The 11,189-nt window shown below is 46.0% G+C and overlaps 1 protein-coding gene across 1 annotated transcript in view; it reads right to left on the bottom strand.

Moving 5' to 3' along the window:
* The window catches only part of LOC142572723 (uncharacterized), a 55,093-nt gene continuing 43,904 nt past the window's right edge, over nt 1–11,189 (bottom strand). The window contains exons 5-6 of the mRNA XM_075682065.1: nt 2,310–2,403; nt 1–217 (exon numbers count right to left, since the gene is read on the bottom strand). Of these exons, the coding sequence (XP_075538180.1) occupies nt 1–217; nt 2,310–2,403 (311 nt within the window). The remainder of the gene's footprint in view (nt 218–2,309; nt 2,404–11,189) is intronic.

The raw sequence follows: 11,189 nt of genomic DNA, 5'->3' as shown, positions 1-11,189 counted from the left end.
TCACTCACACCACACTATCATGACAAGATGACAAAACTGCGTTTTTACCACATCGAAATCCTGCGATCTCCAGTTGCGAATTTGCACGAGCAGGTGCCACCAGTGGTCTCGCACTTCAGCGTAGAACCTGTTGTAGAATTCTTTCGAGTTGGGTCCCGATGCTATCAGCGGCAGCAGGTAGATGCACATGATCATGAAGAACATGGGAATGGTGCCCCTGGAAGTGCCGATTAAAATCACGTTCTCAGGAACCAGTGCTTTAAGGTCTACCGAAACTCTTTACTAATAAATGGCTAATGCTAGGATATTCCACCATGGGTATTGCTTACGTTCGTTAACTATATACGATTGCAAAGAACTTATTTTCATTTTATTACCTTCTTTTGCCACATAGCAGAACAAGACGAGAAGAACCGACCCACCACAGTGGTTCGGAGGCTGCGGCATTCTATAGCTGAGCTCAAGGTGACCCAATCGAATCCCGCCAACAGCGGTTGCGTTACGAGTGGGCCCAAATGTAGAAACTCACGTGTGTTATTTATGAGTATGTTAAGCTAGCAAGTGAAAACTAATTTGTAGTCCTCCATTGGCGTCCGTCATCGCCCAGGTGTGCTTTGAGAAATCCGACTCCAGTGACAGGTACAAAAAAATTAGCAGTGCCAGAAAAATGATATTTTCGCACAACCATTCGGTTTCAGCAAACCATATTTATGGGACGTGCAAAATACCGGCTTGAATGGGGGCAGCAGCCGGTGTATTATTTTTTTGAGTGATCTTACCTGATGAATCGCCTAACAAGTGCGATTACTGCGACGACAGCGCGGTTCTGATTTTGCTTGTTAAGGACATAGTACAGCAGGTAGCCGCTGCGATAAAAAAATAATAACATTTTAAGAACACGAAACAAGAAATATAACAGCGGCCAAGTCTATTTTTGTCACAAAGAAATGTTCAGCTCAACAGAAATGACGCACAAGCACAAGTGCCAGATTTTATGTGCTACCAAGTGGGAAAATAGCGTTTTTTTTTTTTTACAGACACACTGCTTCCAGTAGCTTGAACGAAGTAGTTAAAGAAAAAGGGTTAACCGCATCTGGGCGAATTGAACGGCATGTGGTTCGTAATCGTGTGGCGCTCCTGAAAATATTTTTTTTATATCCCGCTAAATTAATTCACGGAGGTCAACTACTCAAAATTTTTAATATTCACTTTAGGGCCAAGTGCATTTCATTACTTTGTCGAAGGGGTTTAGAAACTACCGATCCAAATTTTTGTGCTAACCTTCGTGTTGCGGGGTGATTTTTTTTTTTCTGCGTTTCAAGAAAGCCGCGAAACACGAAATAAGATCGAGTGGCCGCGCTCATGCGGTATCGTAAGGCAGCGCTCTGTGCCGAGCTTCGAGGGAAAGAACCGTGCACGTGGACCGCGGCTCTAGGCGACGCCCTCACAGGGCGCCAGCACCTTCCACGGCGTCGCGCGGAAAGGACGGGTCGCCGTCTTTGATAAGCGAAAGGCCCGCGCGCGCGGTTGTTTCGCTTCGAATCGCGGTTGACAGCGCTGCAATACGACAGCGCACGAGAGCAGTCACGTGGTTTTATTTCCTATTTTGCGGACTTTCTTTAAACGCCGGAAAAAAAAATCTCCCCCGCAGCATGTACGATGGCACAAAAAAGCGGAGCGCTTGTTTCTGAAGCACCTCTACCACGTAACGAAACGCACTTGGACCTAAAGTGAATATTAAGAATGTTGCATAATTGATGTTAGTTAATTAGTTAAATAATTAGGCGGAATACAGAAATGCATTCAGCTGCGGTTATATGCATCTTTTTTTAAATCCTTGGTTCAAGTTACGTGAAACACCCTGCATATCCTATAAGTTTTGGTGAGAAATCCACGAACACTAACTGAGATATAGCATCTATTCTGACCTTAAGCATATGCGCCAGAAGAAGAAAGCAAAAAAATTATAGAAGACAAGGAAGGCATAGAAAAATTCAAGTGTTTTAGTTCCAAGAAGGCTTTAGCTTTGTTTATTTTTCTTCATCTAGCTAGACTAAAAAGGAAACAAGGTGCAAAAAAAAAGGTCAAGATTTCCCTCGCGGGAACCGAATCCGCTCCACTAGCTGGCAACTTAGGTGCCGGCCATTGGTGTGCCTTCCCCTTCAGATTCCTTTGGTATTTACATTCTACATGTGCATGCTACCACTCTTGACAAAGTGAGTCACCGACGCTGGCTAGCACTTTCAAAACAAAATGCTAATTACATGCGCGTGCGAATTCTTGCGAGATAAGAAGTGCATGCTGCTTGCCTCATAAAGAAAAATGTGTCTACAGCTACGAAGCCTGCCGATACAATCGGGGACTCCCAGCTTTCGAATATGGCCAGAGCACCAATCAGCCTTGCTGAAACAAGAAAAAGACAAAACAAAACATTTGATTTTAAATCTATTTCTGGGGTCGTGCGTGCCATAGCCAGGATAAGATTATGAGACATGTCGTAGTGGGGTACTCTGCATTAATTTTGGCCGCCACGGGCTCGCGATCCTGCACCTAGTGCATGGTAGACTGACGAGCTTGCACTTCGCCCGCATCGTAATATGGCCGTCGCTGTCGGAATTCGATGCTGCACCCTCGAGCTTAGCAGTGCAACACACAAAACAACGTATTTCATTAGAAACGTTGACGAAGTACATCCATTCAGACATATATTGCTCAGATAAGATTTCTTCCACACATGTGGAAAATGAGAAGAAGAGTCGGAAATACGCATCCTAACTTCTTTTCTTTCGCGAAGAAATTCAACATACGAAAGGAATGACATACTTACTCTACGTAGCGCAACGCAGGAATGAAGTCTAACAGCTAATTTTAATAATCGCAAATATGATAACAAAACTGATTGGTTGTGACCGACGCTCTTAATAATTGGGCATCCTCATCATCAGCCTATATTATGTCCATTGCAGGACGAAGGCCTCTCCCTGCTACCTACAAATGCCCCTGTCCTGCGCCAACCAATTGCAACTAGCGCCTGCGAATTTCCTAATTTCATTGCCCCACCTAGTTTTCTGCCGTCCTCGACTGCACTCATATTCTCTTGGCACCAATTCTGTAACCCTAATGGTCCACCTGTTATCCAACCTACCCATTACATGACCTGCGCAGCTAAATTTTTTTCTCTTAATGTCAATTAGAATATCTTATTCCCCATTCGCTCTTTGATCCACACCACTCTGTTCCTGTCTCTTAACGTTACGAATATCATTATTCGTTCAATCGCTCTTTGTGCGGTCCTTAACTTGCTTTCAAGCTTCTCGGTGAGTCTCCTTCGTTTCTGCCCCATGTGTTAGCAGCGGTAGAAAGCACTGATTGTACACCTTTCTATTTATTGATAACGGTAAGCTTCCACTCAGGATCTGATAATTTCTGCCGTATGTGCTCCAACCCCTTTGTATTCTTGTGTAAAGTTCCCTCTCTTGATCAAGGTCCCCTGTGACTAATAGACCTAGGTAACCGTATCCCTTCACGGACTCTAAAGTCTGATTGGGCACGTTGAACTCTTGTTCCCTTCTTCTTTGTCTCATCTTTGTCTTCTGCATATTAATATTCAACCGCACTCTTACACTGTGCCTGTTAATGTCCTCAATAATCTGTTGCACTTGGTGCCCAGTGTTGCTGAATAGGACGATGTCATCTGCAAACCGAAGGTTGCTGAGATATTCGCCGTTGGTCCTTACTCCTAAGCGGTCCCAATTTAATAGCTTGAGTACTTCTTCCAAGCATTCAGTGAATAGCATTGAAGAGATTGTGTCTCATAGTCTGACCGCTTTCGTTATAGTTATCTTCCTACTTTTCTTGTGGAGAATTAGGGTAGCTGTGGAATTTTTCTAGATATTTTCCAAGATATACACGTATGCTTCCTGTACGCCTTGATTAGGTAATGCCTTCACGACTTCTGGTATCTATACTGAATCAAATGCTGTTTAATAATCTATGTAAGCCATATAGAGAGGTTCATGGGATTCTGCAGATTTGTCCATTACCTGATCGATGACGTGGAGAGAGAGAGAGAGAGAGAAAGGCAAAGGAAAGAGAGGGAGGATAACCAGAGATTATGTCCGGTTGGCTACCCTGTACTGGGGGAAGGGCAAATAGATGCGATTGGTGAGAGAGAGAAAATGATAAAAACGAAAAACAATAATGAGAAAGAAACATAGACACACACACACACGTACACACGATACAAACGAATTATTTCTGTAGGCACTATCACGCAGCCTGCAAAGGCGTTCGTAGTGTTGCACAGTGTCACCGCACAATCCTGCGACGCACAGCGTACAATCACAATTTGTCAGGAAGTCCCGTGTCTTTTAAGTACCGCAGCAGCGCCTTCAAGCGGATCCCGCTGATGTTCGTGTAGGTCACTTTCAAAGGATCTTTTCTGTCATTGGGCGCTTGTCCAGTTTGTCTAGGGTGGCTGAGAGGAGTGCTCGTTGCGGGTTGAAACGAGGGTACTCACAAAGAAGGTGCGCGATTGTTTCATTGCACACGCAGAAGTGACAAAGTGGGCTCTTGGCCATTCCGATAAGAAAGGAGTGTGCATTTGAAAGTGCTACTCCTGGCCATAGACGGACTAGAAGGGTACAGTTACGTCGTGGAAGGTCGGCCGGAATACGGAGCTGTAAATTACGGTCCAGGGTATGAAGGCGTGCACTTGTGAACTCGGATGAATTCTATTAAGCTAATGTCCGGTCACGCGGAAGTGCGGAAAGTTTTTTCGCTGCGTCGGCTCTTTAACGAGGAATGGAAACGCAGTTGACGCCGTCAGGGGCAGATCGGGCAGCTGCGTCTGCTCGTACATTGCCATGTACGCCACAGTTACTAGGCAAACACTGATATAATATATCGTGTCCTTCGTCAACTATGCCATGGTGAACTTCTCTGATCTCTGCGACGAGCTGCTCGTGTGATCCATGGCGCAGTGCTGAGAGTATACTCTGTGGGGATGCCTTGGAATCTCAGAAGATTGACGATGCATAGGATGGTTCCTCCTGAATGAAATGAAGAGCCGCATGCAGGGCTGCCAGTTCAGCAGCTGCTGTTGGTGCTACATGTGACGTTTTTAGCTGTATTTTGACTGATCTTGTTGGTATCATCACAGTGGCAGCTGAACTTGCAGGTGTTACTGAGCCATCGATGCAAACCTGTACGCGGCCACTGTGCACCTCATGTAAAAGTCCTAATGTGGCCTGCTTCAGGGCAAGTGATGGCATGTTAGCTTTTTTCATGGTTCCAGGGATTGTCAGGCGTATTTCTGGTTTCTGCAGGCACCATAAAGGTGAGGATCGTCTTGCTGCAGACATGCAGTTCGATGGCAACGAGGTACGATTGGCAACAATTATAGAACTGAAAGTTGTGTGTGGCCTTTCTGCGGGTAAAGCGGCAAGATGGTGAGAAGGTAGTCGGGCAACGTGCCGAATATGCACCCAAAGAGCATCGGTTGTCAAGCACGTTGATATTGGGTGATCTCGAGCAATGATAATCGTTGCCGCTGTAGGCGCACACCTCGGAAGACCCAGACACGTCCTTAGGGCTTGAGCTTGTAGTCCCTGGAGTAAGCGCAGGTTTGTTTTGCAGGTGTTACGAAGCACAGGGAGCCTGTATTTTGTGAAACAGAGGAACAAGGTGTTATAAAGCTGCAGCATTGTCTGCACCGATGTGCCCCATGACTTTCCGCCGAGAAATTTTAGGAAATGTATTATTGTCACTAACCTCTTCTTCAGGAATGAAATGTGCGGGCTCCATGATAGGTCTCGGTCGATAATTACCCCTAAAAAGCGGTGTTTCCATGCGTTTGAAAGTGCTTGCCCATTGACACTTACAGAGTATTGCTTCATTGCCTTCCGAGTGAATGTAACGAGGCAGCATTTTTCTGAAGACAGCTCTAAGTTCCGTTTTCGCAAGCACAGTGTTGTGAACGTAGCTGCCTTTTGTAGCCTTGCTCGTACCTGCAGTGGTGTTACAGCTGACGCCCAAATGCAACTGTCATCGGCATAGATTGATACTTGAACTATGTTGGGCAAGCATCTGACTACGCCAACGAGCACTAGGTTTAATAGCGTCGGGCTCAACATTCCGCCTAGCGGTACTCCATGCAATGTTTGGTGTTGAGTTGTGGCGCCATCCTCGGTCATCACGATTATATGCCTGCCGGTCAAATAACCGCACAGCCACTAAAAATTGCGGCCACCATTTCCGGCTTCAATGAGAGCCTCTATAATGGCCTAATGTGCTATATTACCATAGGCGCCTTTTATTCAAAGGAATAAGGCCACAGTGAGTCGTTACAGCCGTTTTTGATGTTGAAGAAACGTCACCAACTCGATGACATTATCTATGGATGAGCGCCCACGCCAGAAGCCAGCCGTAGCATCTGGGTACACGTTATAATTTTCCAGGTATCATTCCAGGCCCGTCAAAATAATCGTTATTTCCATTATTTTCCCTATGTAACTGGCCAGAGCGGTGGGGCAGTACGATGACAAATCTAACTGCGATTTCCCGATTTGAGAAGTGCAACCATGCGGCTGCATTTCCATTCATGTGGAACCAAACCATTGCGCCAAGACTCGTTGTAATGGTTTGGCAGCATGAGTCGTGTTTTATGCACAAGATTGGCGAGCGCTGCACATTACGAGTATGGGAAAACGGTTTTCGAAAACAAAGTGCCTGAAATCTGACATTCTAGATTTGAGGTCGCGGGGCACTCCACTGCAATAGAGACGCTTTCTTGACTTCCTTGTGGAATGGCAGCGAGGGGCGGGCCATGGTGCTATGCGATGCTTTGAAGCACTGGAGTCAGTGCGTCGAGCACTTGGGTGCGCTAAGAGCAGCCGGAGTGTCCATGTTTGTCAGTAGTAGACGCATTACATTCATGAGTGACTTTAGCATAGCAATCACGTGCGAATCTTTGTCTCGCATTTGGTCAGCTGAAGCGGCATTAGACATTAAGTGGCGAGTCATGTGCTGTGGCTCTGGTGCGTGGCATGTCTTCGGCAGTGCTGGCCACACCTCACTTGATGAAGCATGAATAGCATGGCCGTTTTTTTTTTACTTTCGTGCTCTTACTGGAGACAGATGCAACAGGAGGCGGCGTTGCCGGACAAGACATCTCCCTTGAACCGGAAGAGGATTTCGTAGACTTTCGTTTCCGGGAGCGATGCCGCCTTATCGCCGCAGAAGCATCTCTGTGCGATGATCCGTCTCTGGTCATTTTTCTCAAGATTTTCTGCTCTTTCTTTACGCGTGGACAGTCTTTTGAGGATGCAGCGTGCGAGCCTTGAAAATTTGGACACTTGAGCTCTGTTGCACGGCAAGTGTCAATGTCGTGTTTCTCGGAGCATCGTGGGCATATCGTTGTATTTCGGCAGACAGCACTCACGTGTCCAATTCTTTGACACCTACTGCATTGAAGTGGTTAGGGTGCGAAAGGCCGTACCACATGCCTAAAGTGGCCGACCTTTGCATGTGTTGGTAGGCAGTCACCTTTAAACACGAGCCTTACACAGGTCGACTTGCCAAGGCGCCGAGCTTGCAGTAAGGCAACGCCATTTGTCACAGGTTTGCTTAAAATTGGCAGGTCGCTGTCGCTAATTGATTTGTCAATATCATAAACAACACCAGCCGTGGTTTCGTTGTCCATGGTTTCGCGGAATGAGGTAGTGGACATTGATTATGCCCAGGAGCTTTATTGCCATTAAAACAATGATTGTGCTTCGGTTGTGGGCATCAATAGGCAGGACGTTCTTTCGATTAATAATTCTGATATCCTTGATTTCTCCTGGGACAAGTGCCTCAAGAGAAGCGGAAATCCCTTGTCAAATAATGTGGTTAAGGTTGTCGGCAGGTGTGTCTGGCGCAAAAAGAATTGTGTGTGCCAATGGCCTTCACTGTGGCATGGAGGTAGACTTACTTTACGAAGACCGTCCGTTGATGTTTCTTCTCTTGACCTTCCGGTGTACCACTCTTTCGAAGCCTTCGTCATCTGAGACGTTATCACATGTACAGGAGTACAACACAGTGTCCTCGCTGTCAGCATGACTAGGAGGGCAATTTCTCTTCCTCGGGCCAGTTACTGCCGAAGCTGTCATGTCGCGTCGGCATTCTGCCGAATTCACTTCCATTGCCGTGGCAATGGGAGCGGCGTCTCCCAGTAAAACACGGGAAAAAGCTGAAAATACTGCAACGCGAAGGAACAGTGGCATCTACAAGAATCACTTCGTCTTCATATCCCTGATGACATGGATGCGATTCATTGTATAGTATACCTTCCTGAAGCCCGCCTGTTCTCTTGGTTGACTGAAGTCAAATGTTGCTCTTATTCTATTTGAAATTATCTTGGTGAATATTTTGTAGAATGCAGGAGGTAAAGTAATGGGCCCATAAATTTTTAATTCTTTAACACCTCCCTCTTTGTGGTTTTTTGTGGTGTTGGCACTGTTGCAGTTCCCTGGAACCTTTGAAATAGTGAGACTTTTCGGCGCCCTAATTAGGTGTCACCGAAAATTGTGTGCTTAATAACGTTAATTGCATGCAATTGGATGCCCATGAAAATATCAACAATATGGATAACGTTCTACTAGACAGTATATGCTGGCCTTTGATTTAAGCGCAGTCTTTACTGTTCCAACCTAACCCCAGCTGTCAGGAACATGGCCTTGGTTTGTCTTAAGTTAGTATAATAACCGTAAACTATTCAGGCACAACTTTGTCATAGCAAGTGCCCCAATTTGTAAACATTTGTGCGAAGTACCCTTTTCTTAGGTATATTAGGATCGGTCTGTAATAAAGGAGGGCGAGACAACTGATCTGTAAAACATCCAAGAACACCCAATCACTTTTTAGTAGTTGTGAATGCATGGCTTGCTTCTGAACGCTGCTGCGCGGTCCTTCGAGTTATGAACTCCTCGTGGGCAAGCGAGAGCGTTGAGACGCTTGGCGTGTTTTGATATGGCCTTGCCGATGCACATTTAGAACGCTAGCGGGAGCTTGTGCGGACTGGAATAACAGAGGCTTTCGAGAGCGAGAGAGGAGGTGCGGTGGCGCCGCGGCATTGCCCACTACCCTCACCCAACACCTGGCGCCCTATCCCGATAGCAGGTGTTCCGTTTCCCCCGCTGTGCTTTGTGGAGGCGCGCTCGGGATGTGGCGTCACAGCCAATGGGAATTCAGGTGCTCTTTTTCGCTTGTCTAAATGGCAGACGCCAGATTTTTCACTCAATGGGCCATTTGACGCTTTCACATCGAAACACTAGAGCTAGGGGCGGCCTGCTTAACTCTGCCTTAAAGAAAATCATCCTTTTTATCATAAGCACAATTAAGTACGCCAGCATGGTCAGCTTCATATTAACCAATAAATAAATGATCTATCTTCTTAGCATTCTGCTTATGAGTCACATTGTTACGTGTGCATCATATGATGAATGGCTTCCTTGATAGAAACAAACACTCTCTTAGAGTTACGAGGAGGAAGACATTGTATTATACTTGACAGCAAACAAAACCAACTCATGAGAAACGTAATGCGTGGATCGTGCAGCTGATACTAAACCCCATGACACCTTGAGATCCACACAGGTTTGATGACCTGCAATGAGCACGGAATCTCATTGAGCAGCTGGGAACATGTACATTCGTGGGTGCTCTGCAAATACTGGTTTCGGGCGAGGATTCATCGAAGAGTAGGTGCCGTGGCACATTGACTATTGGCTTGGCTAAAGGCAAATACTAGGATTCGCTGCTTCGAACTCGTCGTGGGGTCGGCAACACTCGAGACTTGCTCTAGTATCTTCCCGTCGCCTTACTCGTGTTAAGTTTCCTGCGGTCTACGAGGCTTCACGATATACTTTAAGAACGCCGCCCCTACCCCTCTATAGTGTACGCGGTTTGTTCGTGCTCGTCTCTCTTTCTCTCTATCTCCATCTTCCACTCTCTTTCTCTTTTTATCCCCCTTAACCCACTTTCTCTTCCCGTTGCAATTCATGATGTCATTTCACTCCTCAGGCTTTAGTTCTCTATGCACTACTTTCCGTCTTGGAACCGCATGGCTGTTTGTGTATACCTGCCGCACAGCTCACAGCAGGCTTGTTTAGAGATTCTTTTTAGAGCACACTTCTTTGGCAAGTGTCAACGCCTTCTACAGCATCGCTGATTCGAGACGGCTCTGTTTCTGCGCCGCTAAACTAACCATGTCGCCATGGATGGCAGCCACAGCTGTGAATGATAGCAGATGCACGGTGATAAGGCACCATTGTCGTGTGGGGGCCTCGCTGCTGTTCCGTTTACCTTACAGTAAAGCACAGATTTTCCTACTACAATTACTAGACGGGCCTCTGTCACTGCGATCATTCAGCTATAGCATGCTTAGTAGAGGGATTTATCTGATCTTTATGCTGATGGCTTCAGGCGCTCTTCTGGTTTTATTTACTGCGCTTTATCTGCTTTGATTGGCGTGAACATTGAATCAATCCTATCTCAAACACAGAAAGACAATAAAACTGTCTTCACATGCACATACACGGTGCATTTTTTATTTATAACACAACATGCTCTCGAAAAAGAGAAGTTTGCAAAGTCACACACCAATTTGAGGCCTGAAGGACGAAGTTAAGCAACCCCAGGCTCGTAGTTTTCGTATACCCTAGTGCCAGTATTTCTCTGGTAAGCTTAAAGGAAAATTATGTGCGGCAAGGTAGGCTAACATTCTCGAACTACGCGAAAATGTGAAACGCGAAATTCACGAGTAGTGATCGAGAGCCTGCAGACTATGTAACAGTACCTAATCAGGTGCAACACAAGCAGTAAGATTTGCACGAAAGGTTTCCGCAGTAGATGACACTAAGAAATACCTGAGCTGCGCCAGTCCTGCTTTCTTAACCATTTATCGACGAGTGTTATTTACAGAATGTTCTTTTTTTCCTTGCTCAGTTTCGATATCGGTATAAAGCTTCTTGCTAAATGTCTTCGACCTGCACTGAATTACAGGCACCAAGCGTCATTTTTTATTTAGGGACGACACAGAAGGCGACGCAAAAATTTTGGCGCACGACACGCTTTCGAAAGCACGGCCAGCGGAAACAGACCTATGTCAGATGTCCGGCTGCAGTGGTGTCACGGATGTGATGTAAAAC

The sequence above is a fragment of the Dermacentor variabilis genome, chromosome 1 (assembly GCF_050947875.1).
Source record: "Dermacentor variabilis isolate Ectoservices chromosome 1, ASM5094787v1, whole genome shotgun sequence".
Classification (NCBI taxonomy): Eukaryota; Metazoa; Arthropoda; class Arachnida; order Ixodida; family Ixodidae; genus Dermacentor; species Dermacentor variabilis.
Note: the sequence above shows the minus strand (reverse complement) of the source record. Positions and strands in the feature narration are given on the sequence as shown.